The 27625-nt window shown below is 38.9% G+C and overlaps 1 protein-coding gene across 2 annotated transcripts; it reads right to left on the bottom strand.

Moving 5' to 3' along the window:
- Positions 1–157: 157 nt before the first annotated feature.
- PAICS (phosphoribosylaminoimidazole carboxylase and phosphoribosylaminoimidazolesuccinocarboxamide synthase) lies at positions 158–27625 on the bottom strand. 2 transcript variants are annotated; one of them, XM_007471270.1, is made up of 9 exons: positions 27600–27625; positions 23093–23290; positions 16215–16393; positions 7752–7931; positions 7542–7655; positions 6595–6678; positions 5493–5673; positions 3827–3985; positions 158–451 (listed from the first exon to the last, which is right to left on the bottom strand). In XM_007471270.1, the coding sequence occupies exons 1-9, from the start codon at positions 27613–27615 to the stop codon at positions 285–287; spliced, it is 1278 nt and encodes a 425-aa protein (XP_007471332.1). In that variant the 5' UTR covers positions 27616–27625; the 3' UTR covers positions 158–284. The 2 variants fall into 2 exon arrangements, with proteins under 2 accessions (XP_007471332.1, XP_007471331.1); XM_007471269.1 differs by having other exon boundaries at positions 285–451; positions 16215–16426; positions 27600–27615.

The following is a 27625-nucleotide window of genomic DNA, read 5'->3' as shown; positions in this document are numbered from 1 at the left end:
ACATTATTATCATTTAAGAAATGTATTTAATTATGCTGCCTACCTGACCATATGTGGGTAAGAGATTAATTTTAAATGTATAGTAATTTCACTACTTATAAAGAAATACTAATAAATATGTACATTTATCCTACTAATTCATGAATCTAGAGAGGCATTTATTCACTTATAAATTTTGTTTTCTCTGATTGATTTAAAGTCTTTTCATCTTGCTTGTTTTTTTCTTCTGCAGTTAAACTAGAAATTTATAGTTTTTCTCCTAAAAAATGCAACGATGTTCTTTCTTATAAATTGCCCTCTCTGATTTTCTTGTCAGCCTGCTTCAAGGAAATCCAGGTGTTCAATACACTTGCTCGCAGTTTGGCCCAAATCAAATGGTTGTTTAATCCAAATATCTGAGCAGCAAACTGAGCTGATCCTTCTGGAGAAAGTATGGTTGAACAGCCAAGACCTATTCATAAAAGAAAAGACAGAAAATTGAGCTGTAAATTAATAATAAAAATACCACTTACCCAACTATTTTATACTCTCAGAAGCCCTGCTAGCCACAGACAATATAGCTACAATATTATCCTTGTCTGAAGTAAGATCTGTGGAAGGAGTTTCCATCTTTAGTCTTTAGAGTGATAAAGTGATTATAAGATGATAAGTAATATTTATCAGCCAGGAACAGATATTTTATATACAACTATCACTCTTCTCACTGAATCCACTTGCAAAGAAATTTACCTTTTTTTCAAAGTTCTTTTCACATACATTATCCCTTTAAACCCCTGGTGAAACGCAATAGAAATAAAACAAGGAATGAGGTAGAATCATCTGTTCTTAGACAAACCTGAGGTATGTTCATTGTTTTGGTAATTTTCTAGTTATTCCTTTTGTTTTTGCACTTGAATTATTCTAACATTTTTAAGCAGTGGAAAAGTCAAATCCATAAAATAATTTTAAGAAATATTATAAATAAATTCATTAGTAATAAGACAGTAGACTAAGAAAGTAACTTCCTCGGGGACCACAGGTTTGCTCAGGCAGTTTCTCGAGGTGGTACTATTATGTCTGTGTCATTAGAGTCAAGGACTAAATAGGTTATAGATCCAAAAGCTCCAATTTCCCTAAATACTCTTGGAATTCATCAGGCTCTTTGACTCTCAGTATCCCCAATAAGAACAGACTAAAGTATAAATCACAAGATTTAATTTGTATTAATAAATCAATTTACACAGCTCTGCTACTTACTACATAACCAACATCAGGCAAATTATAGTGTCCTTATCTGTAACATGGGAATGATAACTAGTAGCTACCTTATGTGAGGATTCAGTGAGTTAATACAGATAAAGTGCTTGGAGCAGTGCCTGACACATAGTAAATACTCAATGAATGTCAACCATTTAGTAGTAGCAGTAGTAGTAAACTAGGTAGAGCATTCCACTCTAACATGCCTACTGCCCATGACTCACTTTCTGATGTCAAGGAAACCTAATTAGCAAAAAATTAAGTTACCTGGTGAGCATGCCATAAGAGCAAAAGGAACGGAGTGTTCAGGATCTTACACAGGCCACTGTGAAAACACTCCTCAAAAGATTCTCCCCAATTCTAATGATCAGAATCTAAAAATATTCTAGGTTCTGTCTCTCCCTGGATATTACTAGGTAAAAACTGCCATATATTTGCTCAAAATTCCTTTTTCTAAGCTCCATGGATAATATCTATACTATTCATTCCTCTGGCATAAATTTGGGTATTGTTTCATCTATAGTTACAGATTTTTAACTTGGGAAGTTGATATAATCAGATCAGTCTAGCTAAAGATAGATTAGTCACAAGATGTATGTATCTCTGAAACCTATTAAAACAACAGTAAAGGGAATAAAGAAAATAAACATACACAAAGAGATAACAGCAATAACATTTTGGCAAATGGAGTACTAACTAACTTAGCAGACCAAGAAAATTTAATCCTAACTAGTAGCAGGGAAAGATGAGAAGCAACCTGACATTACAGAACCCACTCAAATGTTGAGGAACTGGTGACACCAGATACCTTTTAGGGGAGGAATCAGGTTGAAAATGGGGCTAAAAAGAAGACGACTGAGTGAAAGTCAAGAAGAAGTAAGGCCATCAGATCCTCCTCCCCACTCTGTACCTGAACAATGGCCCCTTCTGCACCGTGGCAGAGTTTTTAATTCTTCTGGAGGCAAAACAGACTTTAGTCCAGACTTCTGTGCCAAGCAGGCACAGGTGAAGCAAGGAATGCCACAGTGAAAACATGGGATTAAGTTTGCATACGTTAACAAACTCAGGCAGGAGCCTGAGACTAAAAAGGTTCTCTGGGTAATTCTAGCCAACATGAGAAAAGATCAAAGACACTGATGTGAGGGGTTATTCAAAAAATGACCCTACAAGATCACTCACAGTGGAGGCCACTTTTGACAAGCCCTATCCACTTGCAGAGCTTCCAATTGATTTTTTATGACACGTTTTTTAAAAAAAAATTTGTATTTATTTATTTGGCCATACCAGGTCTTAGTTAAGGCGCACAGGATCTTCATTGCCGTGTGCGGGATCTTCATTGCAGGATGTGGGATCTTTTAGTTGCGGCATGCATGTGGGATCTAGTTCCCTGACCAGGGGTGGAACCTGTGCCCCCTGCATTGGGAGCGTGAAGTCTTAGCCACTGGACCACCAGGGAACTCCCTCCAATTGGTTTTTACAGTGCCATTCTTAAACAAGAGAAAACAGCCAAGGCTTATTACCAAACAGCTATGGAAAGGAACTAATATGAAAGGAACAATAATAATCTCAGAGAGATAAAGGAGGTTATTGCAAAGATTAAAAAAGAAAAGGATGTTTGGGAAGGTGGTAGGGGGAGACCAGAGAACAAAAAAGAGCTGTAAGAAATTCAAAATACCACATTCAAAATGAAAAGCTCAATAGATGGGTTGAAATGTAAAGTTGAAGAGATCTTGCAGAAAGTATGGCAACAAGAATAAGAAAACAGGGACTTCACTGGTGGTGCAGTGGGTAAGACTCCATGCTCCCAATGCAGGGGGCCCGGGTTCGATTCCTGGTTGGGGAACTAGATCCCACATGCATGCTGCAATTAAGAGTCCACATGTCACAATGAAGATCCTGCGTGCCGCAACTACGAAGTCTGCACACCACAACTAAGACCCAGCACAGCCAAAAATAAAATAAATATTAAAAAAAGAAAGAATAAGAAAACAAAATAGAAATCAAGGCGGTGAAAAGTAAATCCAAAAATGAAAGAAGAAAGAAAATGGAGGCGGAAGGAAATTATTAAGTAATTCCAGAAAATTTCCCAGGACTAAAGAATCAAAGTTCCAGATTAAAAGAGCCCACTACAAGCCCAGGATGAAAACAGACTCACCAAGACGCATCTTCGTGAAATTTAATAATGGATTGATAAAAGATCCAAGAAGTTTCCAGAAAGAAACTATGTTGGATCTTAATTTGAATAAACTGTAAAAACAAATGAGACAACTGGAAAAATGAACACTAGTTGGAAATTAGATTTTAAGAAATTACCATTAATTTTTCTTAGGTGTGAATATGGTATCATTATGATTTTAAAACTAGAGTCTTTATCATTTAGAAAGACATACGTAAATATTGAAGTATAAAATGCCATAATTTCTCAGATCTGCTTTAAATAATCCAGCAGGAGAGGGCTATAGATGCAACAAGATGTTAATTTCTGAAGCTGGGTAATGGGGATGTGAGATTTCATTATGTTATTCTCTCTACTACAGTGCATATTTGAAACTTTTTTAATAAACATTTTTTAAAAATTCAATTATCTTACCACTGGGTAATCGAAGAGAAGACCACACATCCTGAGCTCCCCAGTCTGGAGTGAGGGGAGGACAGCTGATAACTGGATATGCTGTGTTACCAGACATCACTGGTCCTAAACCATTGCTTCTGCCGGCCACTGCCACAAATACAGTAGGAATGCCATCCCCTAGGCAAATTACAAGTTTATAATTAAGCTAAGCACTCAAGAGATTTAAAGATAGGTTAAAAAAAAAAGGGCCCATGTGTAATAACTCCGTGAGTTCTTTAACAGTAGTCTCCAGAAAAAGCACTATATTGACATTATTATTAAATATATATTCAAAATATAAGGTTCTCTCTGCCACTTACTGTATATCAAGTAATGAAGTAGCAAGAAGTTTGGCCATCTTTGAGATCTGTAGTATAAAGGAGGTATAACACCAGGGTGTGAGTGAGGGAATGGTTCAAAGGCCCCTTCCACTATTGCTACTTTGGCTTGCTGAAGCAAAGCATGACCCCACCTGAAGTGGCATCTGTCCTGGTGGCTTTCAACCAACAGGGTATGGAAGACACAATTAATAGAGACTAGAGGTTTAGTGACACTTCTTTTTTTGTTTGTTTTTTAATTTTCAATTTTATCTTATTTTTTTATACAACAGGTCCTTATTAGTCATCAATTTTATACACATCAGTGTATACATGTCAATCCCAATCGCCCAATTCACCACACCACCATGACCACCCCCGGCCGCTTTCCCCCCTTGGTGGCCATACGTTTGCTCTCTACATCTGTGTCTCGATTTCTGCCCTGCAAACCGGTTCATCTGTACCATTTTTCTAGGTTCCACATATATGCGTTTAGTGACACTTCTTGAAATAAGAGTTGAGGAACTGAATTCAATAATATAGTACCCAAATATTTAAGACCCTTCAATATATTTTTAAACATACCTCATAAATATTTTATTCTTTCATAAATTCATAAGTTATTCCTTTGTTTCCTACAACAGTTATTCCTAACTTAGAATCCAAAATTTTACATTTGCATCTTTCTGGAGAAAGAGATCTGGCTTTTATTAGCTTATCAAAGAGGTCTGAGACATTCCCACCCACCCCCTGAAAAAAAAAAAACCTCCAAAATTCAGTAAATATGCTCCTATAGCAACTACCTTCAGAAGGAATACTCAACCAATACTTTTTCCAGTTGAGAAACATTCCAATCTACAGGGCTCCATATTTTAGATACTATCCCATCAAGACATTTCTTTCATATACTAAATTCTGAAATTATTCCTTATTTTCATGTTTGACTGCCTCCCAGGAAAGGCTGACCCTTAAAGATACTTGAGAGGATCTGCTGCTTCAACCCTAGGCCCTCCTTCTGTAATTGACGTGGGGCCTATCTTCTGTTGGAGCATATTAGAAATGATGCTTGAGGGGATTAGGTAAAGACTAATTCTAGTCTTCATTTTCCTCCCATGCTTGCATTTTCAGTTCTTCCTCCCTGGTCCATTCTTTTATAAGCCCCTAGAGTACCTTGAAACTTTTGGAGGTAAACATCATGAAAGCCTAGAATATCACATTTTTTCCCTTGGAATGTGGTGAAACTATTTTTCAGCATTATTAGTCTAAACATAAAATTTGGGGCAAAATCAGGAGAACTGCCTGAAATGCTCTAGTTATTCTACATTTACCTTCATACTCGGCTTTAATCCTCAGAGTTTCATCTGGTCCTTTATGGGCAGATGTTACCCTAAGTTCACAGGGAATGCCAAAATTTCCACAAGCCTTCTTAATTTTTTCACAGTGACTAAGATCAGAGGTTGAGCCCATCAGTACTACAACTCTACACTGACTTTCTGGTTTCAGAAGCAACTGGAAAAGAAAAACATGAATAGGCAAAAGAAGGCAAAGACAGAAATGAATAAATATAGGAATGAGTACTGTAAGAATAGTCAGTTTACAGAGCTATAGTTTATAGTAAAATTACAACCTGACATATTTCCTTTAATAGACCAAATTTAAGACAGACAAGCAGAACAAAATGATAGAGGATTTATTTTTCAAAATAACCTCTCTATATAAAGGAGAGTGGTCTTCATAACTAAGACCTAATGAGTAAGATTTTTAATCAGATAAATTGTTTATTATTGTAATAAAAAGCAAGGATAAATACTCAAACCTTTTAATTAATATTCAGGAAGCTACAATATAAAATATGTCATGGAAGATTTTTAGTATTCTGTTCAATGGGGGTTTTAAGGTATAATCAGCCATAAAAGAAGTCATATTATAAATCTTTTTAAGTTAGTTACTTGGAATTCAAAATGCATGTTCCTATGGAAATGATGTTCTAAAAAGTAGTTACTACCCTTGGATAACCATAAACCTCATTCAATTTCCATGGAATTATACTAATAATAATACCATAAGTTTTAGAGTGACATTTTAGTATCACATGGAGTTCCAATTCTAAACTCTTGCTAGTGGAACTCTGAGTAGCAGTGGAGAGGTGGGTAGGAAGTGTAAGGCTTCTCCTATAGGGGGCAGGGAGGAAAGGATTCCAGGTTTCCCCAACAGGATTTGGGAGATGAGGACTGGCCAGTTTCATAGCAGGGAGTTCCAGTATGCCAGTGAGGATAGTTCAGCTGGTACAGTTTTTAAAGGTGCTCCTTTCTTTGAAGTCACTGGAAAAAAGAAAAGCACTGCACCCTCTCATTTTTTTTTTTTCTTCTTTTTGAAGCAAGATTTTCTTGGAGAAAAACATACAATACTGACTTATTACAAAAGGTTTACCTCTACTCTTTCTGCAACCCACTCAAAATTTTTCTTTACCATCTGCAGCCCTTCAGGAGTTACTTCCTTGAGGTCACGATATGACTAGAAAATAAGATAGAAAGTTTAGAATACAACTACTAGATGTGCATGAACTCCCCCTACTCCTTCCCCCCAAAAACACCCAGCAACTAGATCTAGTAAGCAGAGATGACTGATGTGAGCCACCATTACAGAGACTCACTACCTCTCACCCAATTCCCAGACCTAAGTCAGTTCAAAGAGCCAGAATTTTCTGATAGAAAAGAAGACTGGGTAAAGTATTCCATTAGTAATATTCTTCCTATCTGAAATTATTTGGTTTCTGAGTTTTGGGTACAGATTATGAAGGGTTTGCATAGCAAAGGATATATCTGAAAATGTATGTGAGTCAACAAATTCATTTCCTGATTTAGACTAGAGAAAGTTCAGATAGTGATGGATACTTGTATTTTCATTTGAGTTACTTCACCAGCAACTACAATTAGCTGTCCTGACAATACTTACGGATTAAGTATAGAGAGGGTCTTGCCCTAATTTTGTTTTTCATAGGAAAGACAGATATGGAGCCTGATAAGATCTGTAAGACCCAAGTTCCAGATCTGCCACTAACTCTTGTAACTGTGAAGATATCTATCATCTTAGAGCCTTAGGTTTCAATTAGCCAAACAAGGATAATACTTACTCTGTGTGAGTCTATTAAAATAACAAATGAGAAATCTGCTTCATAAATGTAAAGTATCACTCCTATCTTTTTTCTATGATATATAAAACACAAGAGATACTTATCTTTAAAAATAAATAGGAATCAACAACTCAGGTTCATATCCTAAGTAACAATAACTGACTTTTCTTTTCCTCCCATCTTCCCCTTCTCTATCCCAGCCTAATCTTGCAAAGGATTAAAGAAAACCTGAAGCATTACCTACCTGTTTGTCTTTTTGTTGGCTTCGATCTCCTGATGGCCAGAGTCTCCAAGAATCATTATCAATAACATCAGCAAGAACAATTTCTTTGGTGGTTACATCAACACCAAATTCAATCTAGAAATAGCACATGACCAAAGAGTTTTTCAAAATTACTACTAAAGACATTTCTCGGTTATAACCTTTACTTTCAAAACTCCATTTCATTTGTACCTTCATATCAACCAGTGTACAGTTCTGGGGCAACCAGGATTTCTCCAGTATTTCAAAAATAGCCTGTGTAGCATGACTCATGATATCCACTTCAGTTTGGCCTATAACAAGTCCAGCAAAGCAAAAATTTGCAGCAATTAGCTGTTCCTCAGACCACTGTGGATCATTATTAGCATCATCCTGAGAAAAAAGTATAGAAGTACAATTAAATACAAAAATTTTAAACTTTTCAGATAAACTGAAGTCCTTTTTCCCTTGAGCACGATAAATTCCTCAGAAATATTCATTTTCTCTAAATATTTAATGTTTGTTTAAAATACCCTTTAATTCACAGCAATCATTTTAAACTCTATTTTCAATAGCTACTTTAAAATTCAAAATTTTGGGGTAACTTATTCTATGTCATAAAGTATTCGTAAAGAATTTGCTTTCCATACATAAATAACTTAAATACAAGTTTGTGATTTTTATCTTTCCTTAATCAGAGGCAACAGAGATGGTAAGAAGGCCAAAACACATTTTAGTCCACCAAAATCTTTCCAGAATGCAACTTTCATAATTCCCTGAGCTTATATCTGATAAGAATTCATACAAGACTATAAATCCTCAGTTACATTACTTGATAATTCAAGAGACTTCGTGCAAAGTAGAGATGCGTGAAAAAATACTTTCATTTTATTCTAAGTAGTGTCCCAACTGAACATGAAATTTTTCTTTTATGGATTCTTGATGTGTATAATTATAAGACAATGCTTTAAGCTGTGCAGTTCACTGAATAAAAGTGCAACAGCAGGGAATTCCCTGGTGGTCCAGTGGTTAGGACTCCGTGCTTTTACGGCCGAAGGCCTGGGTTCAACCCCTGGTTGGAGAACTAAGATCCCACAAGTTGCACAGCGCAGCCCATAAATAAATAAATAAATAAATAAAATAAAAAGCAACAATAACATCGCTTCTGAAATAGAAGAAATATACTTAACAGCATAAACAAAGATGAAAAGAAAAAAGCAGTTTCAATAAAGAAAACCAATACAAATTAATGACCGTTGATTCCTACATCCTTTATTGTATGTTTTTGCTGATAAGGAACACTGAGAGTAACAGTTTTTCTGTATTAGAATATAAAAAGATCCCTTGGGAGTTCCCTGGTGCATAGTGGTTAGGATTCCAGGCTTTCACTACTGTGGCCTGGGTCCAATCCCTGGTTGGGGAACTGAGATCCTACAAGCCACACAGTGTGGCCAAAATATATATATATATAAAAAGGTCCCCTTATTAGCCTTTACTTCAAACTCTTCAATAATAGATTTAAAAATTTACTAAATTGTTACTTTTCTCTTTTTCCTAATAACTGCTAATTGTACTTTTTATTTTTTAACATCTTTATTGGAGTGTAATTGCTTTACGTTGTTGTGTTAATTTCTGCTGTATAACAAAGTGAATCAGCTATACAAACACATATATCCCCATATCCCTTCCCTCTTGCAACTCCCTCCCACCCACCCTATCCCACCCCTCTAGGTGGTAACAAAGCACCGAGCTGATCTCCCTATACTATGAGGCAGCTTCCCACTAGCTAGCTATTTTACATTCAGTAGTGTATATATGTCAATACCACTCTCTCACTTCGACCCAGCTTAACCTTCCCCGTCCCCATGTCCTCAAGTCCAATCTCTACATCTGTGTCTTTTTTCCTGTCCTGCCGCTAGGTTCTTCAGGACTTTTTTTTTTTAACATTCCATATATATGTGTAAGCATACAGTATTTGTTCTTCTCTTTCTGACTTACTTCACTCTGTATGACAGACTCTAGGTCCATCCACCTCGCTACAAATAACTCAATTTCGTTTCTTTTTATGGCTCAGTAATATTCCATTGTATATATGTGACACATCTTCTTTATCCATTCATCTGTTGCTGCACACTTAGATTGCTTCCATGTCCTGGATATTGTAAATAGCGCTACAGTGAATATTGTGGTATATGTCCCTTTTTGAATTATGGTTTCCTCAGCGTATATGCCCAGTAGTGGGATTGCTGGGTCATATGGTAGTTCTATTTTTAGTTTTTTAAGAAACCTCCATACTGTTCTCCATAGTGGTTGTATCAATTTACAGTCCCACCAACAGTGCAAGAGGGTTCCCTTTTCTCAACACCCTTACCAGGCTTCATTGTTTCTAGATTTTTTAATATGGCCATTCTGACTGGTGTGAGGTGATACCTCATTGTAGTTTTGATTTGCATTTCTCTAATGGTTAGTGATGATGAACATCCTTTCATGTGTTTGTTGGCAATCTGTATATCTTCTTTGGAGAAATGTCTATTTAGGTCTTCTGCCCATTTTTGGATTGGGTTGTTTGTTTTTTGATATTAAGTTACATGAGCTGCTTGTAAATTTTGGAGATTAATCCTTTGTCAGTTGCTCTGTTTGCAAATATTTTCTCCCATTCTGAGGGTTGTCTTTTTTTTTTTTTTTTTGGTACGCGGGCCTCTCACTGTTGTGGCCTCTCCCGTTGCAGAGCACAGGCTCCAGACGCGCAGGCTCAGTGGCCATGGCTCACGGGCCCAGCCGCTCCGCGCATGTGGGATCTTCCCAGACCGGGGCACGAACCCGCGTCCCCTGCATCGGCAGGTGGACTCTCAACAGCTGCACCACCAGGGAAGCCCCTGAGGGTTGTCTTTTCATCTTGTTTATGCTTTCCTTGGCTGTGCAAAAGCCTTGAAGTTTCAATAGGTCCCATCTGTTTTTGTTTTTATTTCCATTACTCTAGAGGTGGGTAAAAAAGGATCTTGCTGTGATTTATGTCACAGAGTGTTCTGCCTATGTTTTCCTATAAGAGTTTTATAGTGCCTGGCCTTACATTTAGCTCTTTAATCCATTTTGAGTTTATTTTTGTGTATGGTGTTAGGGAGTGTTCTAATTTCATTCCTTAACATGTAGTTGTCCAGTTTTCCCAGCAGCACTTATTGAAGAGGTTGTCTTTTCTGCATTGTATACTCTTGCCTCCTTTATCAAAGATAAGATGACCATACGTGCATAGGTTTATCTCTGGGCCTTCTATCCTGTTCCATTGATCTATATTTGCTTTTGTGCCAGTACCATACTGTCTTATTACTGTACCTTTGTAGCACAGTCTGAAGTCAGGGAGCCTGATCCCTCCAGCTGTTTTTCTTTCACAAGACTGCTTTGGCTGTTCAGGGTCTTTTGTGTTTCCATACAAATTGTGAATTTTTTTGTTCTAGTTCTGTGAAAAATGCCAGTGGTAGTTTGATAGGGATTGCATTGAATCTGTAGATTGCTTTGGGTAGTAGAGTCATTTTCACAATGCTGATTCTTCCAATCCAAGAACATGGTATATCTCTCCATCTGTTTGTATCTTTAATTTCTTTCAATGGTGTCATAGTTTTCTGTATACAGGTCTTTTGCATCCTGAGGTAGGTTTATTCCTAGGTATTTTATTCTTTTTGTTGCAATGGTAAATTGGAGTGTTTCCTTAATTTCTCTTTCAGATTTTTCATCATCAGTGTATAAGAATGCAAGAGGGCTTCCATGGTGGCGCAGTGGTTGAGAGTCCGCCTGCCGATGCAGGGGACATGGGTTCGTGCCCCGGTCCGGGAAGATCCCACATGCGCGGAACGGCTGGGCCCGTGAGCCATAGCCACTGAGCCTGCGCATCCCGAGCCTGTGCTCCGCAACGGGAGAGGCCACAACCGTGAGAGGCCCACGTAACACACACACACACACAAAGAATGCAAGAGATTTCTGAGCATTAATTTTGTATCCTGCAACATTACCAAATTCATTGATTAGCTCTAGTAGTTTTCTGGTAGCATCTTTAGTATTCTCTATGTATACTATCATGTCATCTGCAAACAGTGACAGTTTTACTTCTTTTCCAATTTGGATTCCTTTTATTTCTTTTTCTTCTCTGATTGCTGTGGCTAAAACTCCCAAAATTATGTTGAATAATAGTGGTGAGAGTGAGCAACTTTGTCTTGCTCCTGATTTTAGTGGAAAGGGCTTCAGTTTTTCACCACTGAGAACGATGCTTGTTGTGGGTTTGTCATATATGGCCTTTATTATGTTGAGGTAAGTTCCCTCTATGCCTACTTTCTGGAGAGTTTTTATCATAAATGGGTGTTGAATTTTGTCAAAAACTTTTTCTGCATCTACTGAGATCACATAGTTTTCATCCTTCAATTTGTTAATATGGTGTATCACATTGATTGATTTGCATATATTGAAGAACGCTTGCATTCCTGGGATAAACCCCACTTGATCATGGTGTATGATCCTTTTAATGTGCTGTTGGATTCTGTTTGCTAGTATTTTGTTGAGGATTTTTGCATCTACGTTCATCAGTGATATTGGCCCATAGTTTTCTTTTTTTGTGACATCTTTGCCTGGTTTTGGTATCAAGGTGATGGTAGCCTTGTAGAATGAGTTTGCGAGTGTTCCTCCCTCTGCTATATTTTGGAAGAGTTTGAGAAGGATGGGTGTTAGCTCTTCTCTAAATGTTTGATAGAATTCGCCTGTGAAGCCATCTGGTCCTGGGCTTTTATTTGTTGTAAGATTTTGAATCACAGTCAATTTCAGTGTCTGTGATTGGTCTGTTTATATTTTCTATTTCTTTCTGGTTCAGTCTTGGAAGGTTGTTTTTCTAAGAATTCCTCTATTTCTTCCAGATTGTCCATTTTATTGGCATAGAGTTGCTTGTAGTAATCTCTCATGATCCTTTGTATTTCTGCAGTGTCAGTTGTTACTTCTCCTTTTTCATTTCTAATTCTGTTGATTTGAGTCTTCTCCCTTTTTTGTTTTTTTTTGATGAGTCTGGCTAAAGGTTTATCAATTTTGTTTATCTTCTCAAAGAACCAGCTTTTAGTTTTATTGATCTTTGCTATAATTTCCTCCATTTCTTTTCATTTATTTCTGATCTGATCTTTATGGTTTCTTTCCTTCTGCTAACTTTGGGGTTTTTTTTGTTCTTCTTTCTCTAATTGCCTTACGTGTAAGGTTAGGTTGTTTACTTGAGATATTTCTTGTTTCTTGAGGTAGGATTGTTTTGCTATAAAATTCCCTCTTAGAACTGCTTTTGCTGCATCCCATAGGTTTGGCGTTGTCATGTTTTCATTGTCATTTGTTTCTAGCTATTTTTTTATTTCATCTTTGATTTCTTCAGTGAACTCTTGGTTATTTAGTAGTGTAATTGTTTTTTTTTCGCGGTTACGTGGGACTCTCACTGTTGTGGCCTCTCCTGCTGCGGAGCACAGGCTCCGGATGCGCAGGCTCAGCAGTCATGGCTCACGGGCGTAGCCGCTCCGCGGCATGTGGGATGTTCCCAGACCGGGGCACGAACCCATGTCCCCTGAATCAGCAGGCAGACTCTCAACCACTGCACCACCAGGGAAGCCCCCTAGTAGTGTATTTTTTAGCCTCGATGTGCTTATATTTTTTTACAGTTTTTTTCCTGTAATTGATATCTAGTCTCAGCATTGTGGTTGAAAAAAGATACTTGATATGATTTCAATTTTCTTCAACTTACCAAGGCTTGATTTGTGACCCAAGGTATCATCTGTCATGGAGAATGTTCCATCAGCACTTGAGAAGAAAGTGTACTCTGTTGTTTTTGGATGGAATGTCCTGTAAATATCAATTAAGTCCATCCTCTTAAATGTGTCATTTAAAGCATGTGTTTCCTTATTTATTTTCATTTTGGTTGATCTGTCCATTGGTGAAAGTGGGGTGTCTAAGTCCCCTACTATTATTGTGTTACTGTCAATCTTCCCTTTTATGGCTGTTACCATTTGCCTCATGTATTGAGATGCTCTTATGTTGGATGCATAAGTATTTACAACTGTTACATCTTTTTCTTGGATTGATCCCTTGATCATTCTGTAGTGTTCTTGTCTCTTGTAATAGTCTTTATTTTAAAGACTATTTTTGTCTGATATGAGATTTGCTACTCTAGCTTTCTTTTGATTTCCATTTGCATGGAATGTCTTTTTCCATTCCCTCACTTTCAGTCTGTATGTGTCCATAGGTCTGAAATGGGTCTCTTGTAGAGAGCATAAATAAGGGTCTTGTTTTTGTATCCATTCCGCCAGTCTATGTATTTTGGTTGGAGCATTTAATCCATTTACTTTTAAGGAAATTATAGATATGTATGTTCCTATTACTATTTTCTTAATGTTTTGGGTTTGTTATTGTAGGTCTTTTTCCTTCTCTTGTGTTTCCTGTCTAGAGAAGTTCCTTTAGCATTCGTTGTAAAGGTGGCTTGGTGGTGCTGAATTCTCTTAGCTTTTGCTTGTCTGTAAAGGTTTTAATTTCTCTGTCAAATCTGAACGAGATCCTTGCCCGGTAGAGTAACCTTGGTTGTAGGTTCTTCCCTTTCATCACTTTAATTATGTCTTGCTACTCCCTTCTGGCTTGCAGAATTTCTGCTGAAAAACCAGCTGTTACCCTTATAGGGAGTCCCTTGTATGTTATTTGTTGCTTTTCCCTTGCTGCTTTTAATATTTTTTCTTTGTATTTAATTTCCGATAGTTTGATTAATATGTGTCTTGGCATGCTTCTCCTTGGATTTATCCTATATGGGACTCTGCACTTCCTAGACTTGATTGACTATTTCCTTTCCCATATTAGGGAAGTTTTCAACTATAATCTCTTCAAATATTTTCTCAGTCCCGTTTTTTTCCTATTCTTCTTCTGGGACCCCTATAATTCGAATCTTCGTGCATTTAATGTTGTCCCAGAGGTGTCACAGATGGTCCTCAATTATTTTCATTCTTTTTCCTTTATTCTGCTCTGCAGTAGTTATTTCCACTATTTTATCTTCCAGGTCACTTATCCCATCTTTTGCCTCAGTTATTTTGGTATTGATTCCTTCTAGAGAATTTTTAATTTCATTTACTGTGTTGTTCATCATTGTTTGTTTGCTCTTTAGTTCTTCTAGGTCCTTGTTAAACATTTATTGCGTTTTCTCCGTTCTATTTCCAAGATTTTAGATCATCTTTACAATCATTACACTGAATTATTTTTCAGGTAGACTGCCTATTTCCTCTTTATTTGGTCTGTTGGGCTTTTACCTTGCTCCTTCATCTGCTGTGTATTTCTCTGTCTCTTCATTTTGCTTAACTAACTGTGTTTGAGGTCTCCTTTTCACAGGCTGCACATTCGTAGTTTCTGTTGTTTTTGGTGTCTGCCCCCAGCGGGTAAGGTTGGTTCAGTGGGTTGTGTAGGCTTCCTGGTGGAGGGGACTGGTGCCTGTGTGCTGTTGGATGAGGCTGGATCTTGTTTTTCTGGTGGGCAGGACCGTGTCTGGTGTTGTGTTTTGGGGTGTCTGTGAACTTATGATTTTAGGCAGCCTCTCTGCTAATGGGTGGGGTTGTGTTCCTGTCTTGTTAGTTGTTTGGCATGGGCTGCCGAGCACTGGAGCTTGCTGGTCGTTGAGTGGAGCAGGGTCTTAGCACTGAGACAGAGATCTCTGGGAGAGCTCTCGCCAATTGATATTACATGGGGCCAGGAGGTCTCTGGTGGTCCAGTGTCCTGAACTCGGCTCTCTTACCTCAGAGGCTCAGGCCTGACACCTGGCCGGAGCACCAAGACCCTGTCAGCCTCACGACTGTAGAAAACAGTAATTTTTTCTTTAATCTTTCTATTGGTTTTCCTTTTACAAAACAGGCAGTTTAATCTCATTATGTGAAGGCCTCACTCGGGCTTCACCTAATAGGGTTCAAAGAGTACAGGTGATTTGAATCTGGTTCTTGTGTTCATCTTCTTTTCTTCACCCAGGCTTCCCACCAACCTGTTCCTGGGAATTCCCTGGCTGTCCAGTGGTTAGGACTCCGAGATTTCACTGCCTAGGGCACGGCTTCAATCCCTGGTTGGGGAACTAAGATCCTGCAACCCACCTTCAAAAACAAAAAACACCTTTTCCTGAGGACAAAGTGTCACACCATGCTTCTGGGAAAGGCTCTCCCAGTGACTCGTAACTGCTAATTTTAATTTCTTCATTTTGTTAGTCATGTTGGTCCAAAATAAGATAAGCAGATTTTCAAAGGTTTTCTTTAAAAAATCTGAATTATCATTGCTAATTAAAGTGTACATTTTTGACAAATATTTCTGGAATGACAACTGTAGTATCAAAAGCTTTGATAATGGGCTTCCCTGGTGGCGCAGTGGTTGAGAGTCCGCCTGCTGATGCAGGGGACACGGGTTCGTGCCCCGGTCCGGGAGGATCCCACGTGCCGCGGAGCGGCTGGGCCCGTGGGCCATGGCCGCTGAGCCTGCGCGTCCGGAGCCTGTGCTCCGCAACGGGAGAGGCTGCAGCAGTGAGAGGCCCGTGTACCGCAAAAAACAAAGAAACAAACAAAAAAACAAAAAAGCTTTGATAATATTTAAATCTTTTGACTTTGTAATAAACTTGTTGCTATGTTATAGTAAGACAGGGAGGTATAAGATAATTACCTTGAAAAACATCTCTACTTTAGGTGGGTAGAACTTATATCCTTCCTTGACACCAGGATTTCTTTTGAGAAAAGAGCCAGTTGCTATTCTTCTACAAACCCATTCAATTGGAATCATTTCACACTTAGGTGCAATGAAAGCTGTCTCTCCACATTTTCTGGTGAAAGCAGTTTTGATACCTACAGATTGATGAGAAAAAGAAAAAATTAAAACTGTATTTAAAAAGGGAGCTCAGAGGCATAATAAAACTCTACCCTTTACAAAAAACAAAACAAAAAGTCTATGTAGCCAAATGCATTACCCTTAAATGGCACTATCAAAAACAAATGTAATTTTTTTTAAAAGGCAGAAATAGGAAAAAAAAGTATTAATATGGCTTTCTACTGCTTATCAAAATATTCAGGAATATTTCATGTTAATGTTGCAAGGCAAGCTGTCAAAAAATCTGTGTCCCAATGTTTTTATCATCATTCATCTATTCAAAAAATACTATCTCCTCTGCCACTGTGCACCTAACTTTGCACAAGGCACATGACTAAGTGACAGTAAATTATCTCTAAATCAGATCTGGTGGCAGAATTCTCATTCTATGGTTCAGGATTATATGGGCCTTGTAAAATATTAATCTATTTATCATAATCAGATACAGCCATAAATTCTGGACAGCCTTTTTCTGTCAATATTTAAAGCAAAGAGTCCTTGAAAAAAGCATTCAACAGGTAGCAGCAGGAACATGGGGGCCAATTTGGCCAAGAGCAAAGACAATATTTGCCCGTCCTCTGTTCACTCTTACGCAAACTGTTACTGGAAAATTAAGATAAAGAGCTAGTTTATGTGGCAGCCTTGGAAAATAACAACCTCTCTTATAGTAGTTACAATGTATTATAAGCTATATGATCCAGCAATTCTACTCTAAGTATATACACAAAAGAACTGAAAGCAAGGTCTCAAACAGATATTTGTACACCAATGTTCACAGTATCATTATTAACAACAGCCAAAAAGGGGGAAATAACCCAAATGTCTAACAACAGATGAGTGTAGTGGACAGACAAAATGTAGTTTACAGGGCTTCCCTGGTGGCGCAGTGGTTGAGAATCTGCCTGCCAATGCAGGGGACACAGGTTCGAGCCCTGGTCTGGGAAGATCCCACATGCCATGGAGCAACTGGGCCCGTGAGCCACAATTACTGAGCCTGCGCGTCTGGAGCCTGTGCTCCGCAACAACAGAGGCCGCGATAGTGAGAAACCTGCGCATCGCGATGAAGAGTGACCCCCACTTGCCACAACTAGAGAAAGCCCATGCAGAGAAACGAAGACCCAACACAGCCATAAATAAATAAATAAATAAATAAATAAATAAATAAATAAATAAATACATTGTGTATAAAGAAACCACGATCCCATTAGCCCTGTTTAAATAAATAAATAAATAAATAAATAAAAAATAAATAAAATGTAGTTTACATACAATGAATTACTATTCAGTCACAAAAAGGAGGGAATTCTGATATATGCTACAGCATGATGAATGATTCATGAAAACATAATGCTGAGTGAAATAAAGGTGAAAATTGTATAATTCCACTTATATGAGGTACCTAAAATAGGCAAATTCATAGAGACAGAAAGTAGAATAGAGGTTATCAGGGGAGAGTTATTGTTTAATGGGTCAGAGGTTCTGTCTGAAATGATGAAAAAGTTCCGGAAATTGATAGTGGTGATGGTTGCACAACATTGTCAGTGTACCTGAATGCCACTGAATCCTACACTTAAAAATGGTTAACATGGTAAATTTTATGTGTGTATATTTTACCACAATTTGCAAGACCTACTTTAGGTCAGGCATTTTAAATTTATTTTCTTTTTGCTTAATCCTCATAGCACCTGATAAGGTATGATGTTCATCCAGTGAAACAGATAACAACACCGAGACACAGGAGTTATGTCAGCTAGTACTAGGTAAAGAAGGGTTTCTAACCCACACTGAACTCTTTATGCTGCTCACTTAACCACTATGCTATACTGCCTCTCCTAGACGTGTTATTACATCATAGCACTAACGTGAATTAAAGTATCTCCTGGAAACTTGCATGGGTTTAACATAATAATGCTCATCTTTGGGCTACAATATTAGTACCTCCAATCCCCATCCAAACCTCTGATAAGATCAAATTTTTCTTATCAGAAAAGGACTGAAGATCTTTGATCTTATGTATCTATGTATGTATGTACATATGTATGTATCCATATGTAAAGGGAACCTACATTTATGGAAACCCTGCATCATGCTGAGTGTTTTATTTATTTTAAAATATTTATTTATTTATTTATTTATTTATTTTGGCTGCACCACGTCTTAAGTTGCGGCACGCAGGATCTTTAGCTGCGGCATGCAAACTCTCAGTTGCAGTATGCATGTGGGATCTAGTTCCCTGACCAGGGATAGAACCCAGGTCACCTGCATTGGGAGCATGGAGTCTTAGCCACTGGACTACCAGGGAAGTCCCCGAAGTGTTTTACATATTGTCTCATTTAAACATACATAAAATTTTTGAGGTAGCGTTATTATTCACATTTTACAGTGAAAGAAGTAGAGGCTCACGGCAGTTAAGTAACTTAACAAGTCAGGTCATGCTGCCAATCCGTAATGGAGCCTGGACCTGAAATGCACTATCCAGTTTTTAAACCTGTACTGTTTTCTCCACATTCCCTCTGGGTTTCACCAGGAAGATGCAATTAAAACAGGGAAAAGAATAAATTGTGGACTTCCCTGGGGTCGCAGTGGTTAAGAATCCAGCTGCCAATGCAGGGGACATGGGTTCAAGCCCTGGTCTGGGAAGATTCCACATGCCACTGAGCAACTAAGCCTGTGCATCAAAACTACTGAAGCCTGCGTACCTAGAGCCTGTGCTCCACAACAAGAGAAGCCACCGCAATGAGCAGCCTGCTCACCGCAATGAAGAGTAGCCCCCACTTGCCGCAACTAGAGAAAGCCCTTGTGCAGCAATGAAGACCCAATGCAGCCGAAAAATAAATAAATTTATAAATAAATAAATTGTTGTATGCTGCACGAACAGCAACTCTGGGAAAGAATGTTAAAAGTGTCAATATTTAGGGGCTTCCCTGGTGGCGCACTGGTTGAGAGTCCACCTGCCGATGCAGGGGACGTGGGTTCGTGCCCTGGTCCGGAAAGATCCCACATGCCACGGAGTGGCTGGGCCTGTGAGCCATGGCAGCTGAGCCTGCGCATCCGGAGCCTGTGCTCCGCGATGGGAGAGGCCACAACAGTGAGAGGCCTGCGTACCGCAAAAAAAAAAAAAAAAAAAAAAGTGTCAATATTTAGGCCATTTTAACCTTTAATGAATGATTGGGCTCATGGGCAGGCAGATGATTTAAATCAATCCTTAACTTGAGGTGGTAAGTACATGTCTGGGTTTAAGAGCTCTTCTTTTTTAGGTTTGTTACCTAGTAGTCATATTTGCTCAGCTGTCTATCAAGCTTGATAGCCTAGTATCAAAATCTATTTTTCAAATATACACAACAGTTATTGTTACTCAGAGGAAAGTCCTCCCCTATATCTAAGGGAATCAAAACCACAGAATCAACTTATGGTAATGATCTTGTACATTAAAAAAAAAAATTGCTACTAAGAAAAAAGAGATTCAGTTTAGATGATATAATGATTCCTTCTAATATACATGTTAATCATTAAAGCAAATTCCATGGCTTCATACGGTGGGACAAGAAATCCTCCCATTAGTCTCAGTTGTTTACAAAATTCAAAACTCCTATCAAGACTACTAAGAAAATGTAAATGTCATTTCACATTCTGAATTACAATGGCCAAGTATGACAGCGCTGGAGCCATCCCCCTATTAAGGTTGCCCAGCTCCCCACCTGTGGTTTAACAACTGCCAAGACTGTTAGTCATATCACTACTATCACACCAAAATGTAATCATAGTGCATTTCTGTGTAGGAGGGAACTGAAACTTAAAAGGTTAAATTTTGATTTTTTAGTAATGAGACTAAATTCAGGAACTTCAAAATTCAGGTACAGGGTTTCCCTGGTGGCGCAGCGGTTGAGAGTCCGCCTGCCGATGCAAGGGACACGGGTTCGTGCCCCAGTCCAGGAAGATCCCACATGCGCGGAGCGGCTGGGCCTGTGAGCCATGGCCGCTGAGCCTGCGCGTCCTGAGCCTGTGCTCCGCAACAGGAGAGGCCACAACAGTGAGAGGCCTGCGTACCGCCAAAAAAAGAAAAAAAAAAAAATTCAGGTACAGCATGTATAATATAGTCTTTTACAATTTGCTCATGAGTGACAAAGAGAAAACTAGAATTGTGATTTATTGATTCTCATTCTGGTGCTTTTTCCATTCGAATTTCTAGAAATATCTTAATTTGGAATATATGCCTGTTTATAAAGAAAGCAATTCTATTTTACTTTTTTAATAAACTTATTTATTATTTTATTTTATTTTAATTTTATTTTTGGCTGCATTGGGTCTTCGTTGCTGAACACAGGCTTTCTATAGTTGCAACAAGCAGGGGCTACTCTTTTTTGCGGTGCACAGGCTTCTCATTGCAGTGGCTTCTCTTGTTGTGGAGCATGGGCTCTAGGCACGTGGGTTTTAGTAGCTGTGGCACGCGAGCTCAGTAGTTGTGGCTCGCAGGCTCTAGAGCACATGCTCAGTAGTTGTGGCACATAGGCTTAGTTGCTCCGTGGCATGTGGGATCTTCCTGGACCAGGGCTCGAACCCATGTCCCCTGCATTGGCAGGTGGATTCTTAACCACTGCGTCACCAGGGAAGCCCCAAGAAAGCAGTTTTAAATAGACCACTGATGGTCAACCAGACATAGCATTTAACTACTAGCAAGTAAAAATTACATAAGGCTTAACAGAACTCTTAATCCATACCCTAAAACTAATCACCTGTTTAAGAATTTTTAAAACCTTAGATTTTCCACAGTATATAAAACCTAGAAAACAGCTTTCAGGATTTCTTGTGAACCAAGTAAGTTTTAGCTATGTTAAGTGTGCCAAATAGATGATTGCTGGAGTACTTCACATGGATGACCAACCTTCGCAGCTGCACACAGGACCCTGAGAGTCAAAACTGGATCACCCTAATTCACCTGTCCTTAAGCCCTGGCAAGTACACTGAATAGGTGCCTTATTAAATAAGCAAATAAAACCTTGGGCCTGTACTTATCCCCCATTACTTAAATGCATATATATAATCCCAGAGATGGGTACAATTACTATGGGGACACAGAAGCTAGTTGTATTGTTAACAGCTTATAGTGTCTAGCAACTATAAACCATTTTAATGTGTATGGGGAGGAGATAACTTGTGAGGTTAAAAAATGGAGCACTTATTTGTACTGCAAAAGAAACCTAATATTAGTTTGATGCTCTCTCTAGAAATCTACTCAGTCATTGGTAAACCACCAATCAAGGAGGCCTTGAAGTAAAAATCCTGGGTTGTATTACTTATGAACTGAGGGAGGTGCTTTAAATTTACAGCAATATTTTCACCCTCAATGCATAGAGGGATTTATGATATGGATGAAAATTTAGGTTGTCAAGTAAACATATTTTTTACACACTAATTAAAAATGTGAAACAGGGTACTTTGGAAGAGGCAAAAGTACTCAAGAACCTATTCTGTATTGACGGAATGGGTTTAACTTGAATTACCTTGTTATTTTGTGGAAGGCAGATCTATCTTCACTGGAAACAAAGGTATTAAATTCCCCTTTGGATTTAAGAAAGAGTAATTAATTAATTTTAATTACTAATAATTAAGATTAATGCTTACTGGAAAATCTAAGAAATGTGAGGGCAACTGGGAATATTGGAAGTAAAAGGAGACAATGATATTAAACTGTAAAATTAGAACCAGAATGATAAAGAACAAAGCTTTTACTTTACAGATAAGGAACTGGAGCCTTCACACGTTGAATGATCCAAGGCTCAGGGTCTCTTACACTGTAGGCAAAGAGCTCAAATCTTTTGCTGGCTGTGATTTTATACACTACAGACCAATCAGCTTTTGCCTGAATCCCTGCAGAAAAACCGTTGTCCTAATTTCCCTTCTTTCACTCCAAACACCCTCCACAGAATGTTTTGATCTGAATTTCATCTTTTGAATAGATTTCTCTATTGGAAATCATCTTCATTCAGTTTTAGAGCAGGAGGTAACCCTGCAGATCTTGATCTAGTCCAAATCTCTCACTTGGGGTATGGCAGGATGAGAAGGTGTGGTTGCAGTCTTCAATTACTTTTTAGGGCTTTCAAGTACAAGAGGGATTTGAAGTTCTGTATAATCTCCAATGGGTGGAGCAAATTTATATAGAATTTTAGGGACTAAATTTCAATTCATCAATTAGAGCTGCCAAACACCAGAATGTGCTTCTTTCACAGGTTAAGTTCCTTAAGTTCCTTCATAGGTAAGCCTCTCCTAAGATGTCCTAGCAGAGGAAAGCTGCAGAAGTACATGCCAGACAAAGACTGTAGCAAACTGTTAAGATTCCTTTTAACTAACTGAATGATACTACTTAAGTAATTCCCAACCAAGTAAAGTTTTACAGTGAAATTTAAATTTCTGGTTTAATTTAAATAAGTTTAGCATGTGAGGCATCCCCAAACATGCTGTTAAACGAGATAATGCCATCTCCCCATTAAAGAGATCAGAGTGGTACAGGAGGCTATAGTGGGAGTCACTTCCCTGCTTCCTATAACAACTGAAAAAAAAAAAATCAACTGGTTATCAACATCTTCTTTATCCAAATAATGTCATTTCCCGATGAAAAGGACCAGTATGTATATGTGAGAAAGAACATGAAGGGGGAGGCTACTGGGAGAGCCACTCACCTGCTTCCTGTAACAGCTGAAAAATACAACTGGTAATTTTATTTGAGATTGCAGCTTTTCCTTCAAGGTGATTCTTTCTGGCTGCATTTCCTGCTGTAATCTGGTCCTTGGACTGCAGGAGGACTTTTCCTGGACTATCCAACAATTCATAGACTTCTTTTGTTTTACCCTCATAGAGTTTTTTACCAATCTTCAGTACTGTGGAAATAAAACAGAAACATCAGATTTCAGGAAGTTTCGTAGAGAAGATAATTCAGAAGACTAAATTGTCTAGACAATGAATCAGTGAACATAGCATAATTAAATAATTTTAATAAAAATGAACTCATCTGCATAGAACCTTATACTCTACAATTTTCAATGCATCATCACATTTCATTCATAAAATTTTGTGACGAATTTTAATTATGTAAATAATTATATAGATTAGGAAACTAAGTATCAAAAAGTAGAGGTCATACAGTTAAGAAAGAGCAGAGCCAGAAAAAACCCTGTCTTCCGATATCTAATGCTGTGTCATGCTCTTTTCTCTTATCAACCTGTCTCTCTCACAGCAAAACTGAAGTAGAATTAGCTAAAATACATTAAAATTAATGCAACAGGGCTTCCCTGGTGGCGCAGTGGTTGAGAATCTGCCTGCCAGTGCGGGGGACACGGGTTCAAGCCCTTGTCTGGGAAGATCCCACATGCCGCGGAGCAACTGGGCCCGTGAGCCACAACTACTGAGCCTGCGCTTCTGGAGAGGCCGCGATAGTGAGAGGCCTGCGCACCGTGATGAAGCATGGCCCCCGCTTGCCGTAACTGGAGAAAGCCCTCGCACAGAAACGAAGACCCAAAACAGCCATAAATAAATAAATAAATAAATAAATAAAATTAATGCAACAACATGAGTAGTTTCATATATGTTCTCACAATACAATAACTAAACTAGCTTGCAGGGAAAAAAATGCTGTATTTTTCCCGTCTTCTGCTTTCCATGGCAGGCAAAATGGGAAAGTTCAGCCAGATGTGTTTGTTGATTTCAAGTTAATGTGCAAGAGGGGGCACCTCCACCCACTGAAGTTAGCCCATTTGGAAACACCCCCAATCCTTGATCCCCTCTCCTCACTAACAGCTATAGAAAACTGTGAGAAGTAAGGACAAGAGAATCTAATTTTGATGCAGGTCATCACACCTAAAGAGAAGTAGACTTGGGTCATTAGAAAGAATGATTTCGATGAAGATCAGAGATAATAGATATTTAAGGACTTAAAATTTCCAAGAGGAGAAATCACCCCTCATTCTCCCAGAACATCAACTCATTCTCAGTATCTGCATTTTTTAGTGTCCATGTGCCAGTAAATGTACCAGTAAATCGAGTTCCTGCTCTCAAGTGACTGGAGTCTGAGGGAAGCTGAAATTAAACATCATAATAAGCATAATGTGAGAAATACACAGACTATGGGATCACAGGTTCACAGCAGGGTCACTTAACCTAAACTCTGATGTCTAGACGTCAAAGAAGGAAGTCTAGAACAAAGTGAGGATTAGGCTGAGATCTGAGGAATAGTCAAAATTTAGCTGGAAGACGGCAAGGGGTAGAGAGTGGTGGTGAAAAAGATCAGGGGATGAAAGAGCACCTGGCAGAACTTCAGTATGTTTGGAGCACTGTGTGTGTACACTGCTGTTGGGGGTGAAGGGGTGGGGCGTGGGATCGGGTAGCAGCTAAGGAGTAGAAAGGGAAGGCAGGAGATAAGCCTGAGGAATTGGGCAGGGATCACATCACCAGTTAATGAAGGTAACGATTAAACAAAACAGTTACAATTCAGTTTAATAGTTGCCACTGCAGGGTACCTAATTCAGAGGATAAATTCCCATCCTCTTACTGTAATGTCTTGATTCACTGACAAGGTTTAAAAGGTCCTTCCAAGAATGGAGTCCCAGCTCAGGGCTCCAAATTCAGATTTCTCTATTCCCTTCCTAGAACTCCAACTTTGTAACTGAATCTTTATATCCTCCTCTCAGGCTTCTAACATGCTCTTCCCTAGGCCTGAAACACTGTTTCCTTCCCTTCCATTCCACTACTCACCCTTGGGGTCTCACAAGCAATGCTGACTGAGTTTATACTTTATCCTAGGAACAACTATAAAGCTTTTAAGTACTTCAGTAAAGTGACAGAGTTTCTATATTAGAAAGACCATTATGGTTGCTGTGTGGAGAATGAAATGAGGAAGGGGTGGGTGGAAGAAAACTAGAGACTGAGAGACCACTTACGATGCTGTGGCAGCAATCCAGGCAAGAAATGTCCTGGTCTAAAGAAAAAGCAGTTGGGTAAGACTCAAGATATTTAAAAGGTAAAAGTTTTTATAACAATTGATTCAATATGGGGGATAAAAGAAGGGAAAGTTAAGATGTTGCCTGGGTTAGATAATTTGTACCTACTTCTCTCTCTCTCGATTTATTTGAAGTGGTATGTATGTATGTATGTATGTATGTATTTACATACATCCCATACGGCTTGTGGGATCTTAGTTCCCCAACCAGGGATCAAACCTGTGCCCCCTGCAATGGAAGCAAGGAGTCCTAACCACTGGACCAAGAAATTCCCTGAATTGGTATTTATTACTTAATTTTTAAACAGGGTAGGAATTTCAACTAATGGATAGAAATAACATAACATCATAGGAGACATTTGCTATAAGTGCCAAAATGCCTGCTACACATTCATAGATGAATTCAGAAGAGATTGATGAGGGCTGAGAATAATTCATAGAGCTGACATTTAAGAGTACTGAAAGGGGGCTTCCCTGGTGGCGCAGTGGTTGAGAGTCCGCCTGCTGATGCAGGGGACACGGGTTCGTGCCCCGGTCCAGGAAGATCCCACATGCCTCAGATCAGCTAGGCCCGTGAGCCATGGCCACTGAGCCTGTGCTCCGCAATGGGAGAGGCCACAGCAGTGAGAGGCCCGTGTACCGCAATTGAAAGGTACAGAACTTCCACAAAGAGGTAAGAACATCTAGGACTGTGCTGTCCAATAAGGTAGTCACTAGCCACATGTGACTATGGCTATGAAATACTTGAAATGTGGCTACTCCAAACTGAAATTATGTAAGTTAAGCGTAAAATACACAGTGAATTTCAATATGAAAAAAGGTTTGCAAAATTCACAATTTTTTATATTGATTACATGTTGAAATGATACTACTTTGGATATATTGGGTTAAATAATATATATTAAAAATCAGTTCACCTGTTTCTTTTTACTTTTTAAAATGTGGCTACTAGAAAACAAAGTTACATATAGTGTCACATTATATTTCTATTAGACAGCACTGTTCTAGAAGAAACAGCAAAAACAAACATAGAGAAGAGTAAACTTGGTGAATTAACCTACCTGGAATGTAGGCTTAGGATTCGTAAGAGAGAAAAACCTAAGTAAGGGTTGAAGAGGTAGGAAGGAAGCAGTATGCAGGATGTGAATGAAAAGTTCTTCAGGATGGATTTCAATAGCTTTCGCATTGCCAGAGAACATTTTTGGGCAATGAAGTGCCATTTAGAAAGCATAAAAGTGAAAATTTGGAAAAATTAACCTGCCAAAAAAAAAAAAGCAAGATGGAAGGAAGTGGAAGAGCAAAGATTTTAGAGATCTGTCAGTTTAGAGGTATGGCAGGGAAAATTCTGGTCTCATGCATTGATTTTATGGAGTTGTTACTTGTTATCAGGACCATTTTGTTTAGTCTATAGTTTTTTACCTAAATTTAATTTTTCTATGCGGAAGAGAATGTAGTGACTGGCCAACACAAGGAATTTGGTTCACCGTAAGTTTAGAAAGAGTATGGGGGCTGGGGGACAACGTTTTACAGAAAAATAGCACAAACGATCTTTCCTGAGGATCCTAATCACGAGTGGCCAAAATGATTATATAAATATGTAATATAATAAGTGCAAAGTGAAGGAAGGAAATTTTTCCCTGGTGGTTTTGTAACTCTCCAAAGCCATCACTGGCATAAAAAGGCTAAAAACACACAGAAAATCTGCACAGAAAATAGCAAATTTTTCAGAAGGTTCAATTATTAACTTTCTGGAATAGCAGGTTATTATTAGCCTAACAGGAGAAAGCAAGACTTTGGTTTCAAGAGTCAACACTAGATGCTCCTGCGATTGTTTTGCAATATCTACTGATTGCAAACGCGATTTCCAAGCACCTCTCCAACCCCTGGCCATTTCTCTTCCTAACGACCCTTTGCGCCTTTTCCCCATTCCAGAAGCAGTTCTGGATGTTTCAGAAAGTTCGGAAGCCTGGGAGCGCTTTGTTTCCGACGCACCGCTCGGCAGCGCCTGGGCCACGTGCCCGCCAGCCCAGTGGCCTAGTGGGGAGGGTGCAGAGAGACCGGGTTCTGCCCGGGGAAGGCTGCCGTCGGGGCGGCGGGGCGCGCACGTGCCAGCGTGAACCCTGGGCTCAAGGCAGAGGGGCAGGAAGACCGTGGATGGCAGGGAGTCCCAAGTCCTGGGGACGCCTGTTACTCACCCTCGGCCGTCGCCATTATCCGGAGT

Source organism: Lipotes vexillifer, unplaced genomic scaffold, assembly GCF_000442215.2.
Source record: "Lipotes vexillifer unplaced genomic scaffold, Lipotes_vexillifer_v1.1 scaffold1191, whole genome shotgun sequence".
NCBI lineage: Eukaryota > Metazoa > Chordata > Mammalia > Artiodactyla > Lipotidae > Lipotes > Lipotes vexillifer.
This window is presented reverse-complemented; position numbering and strand designations above follow the sequence as displayed.

What these genes read in the sequence shown, in the direction of transcription:
- PAICS (XM_007471269.1), bottom strand. An exon ending in TCAGCTGTTACAGGAAGCAG is followed by an intron (nt 16,427 to 23,092) that starts GTGAGTGGCTCT and finishes TTTTAAATACAG; the next exon opens with TTTTAATTTTTTCTTTTTCT. An exon ending in GCCAACAAAAAGACAAACAG is followed by an intron (nt 6,679 to 7,541) that starts GTAGGTAATGCT and finishes CTTATTTTCTAG; the next exon opens with TCATATCGTGACCTCAAGGA.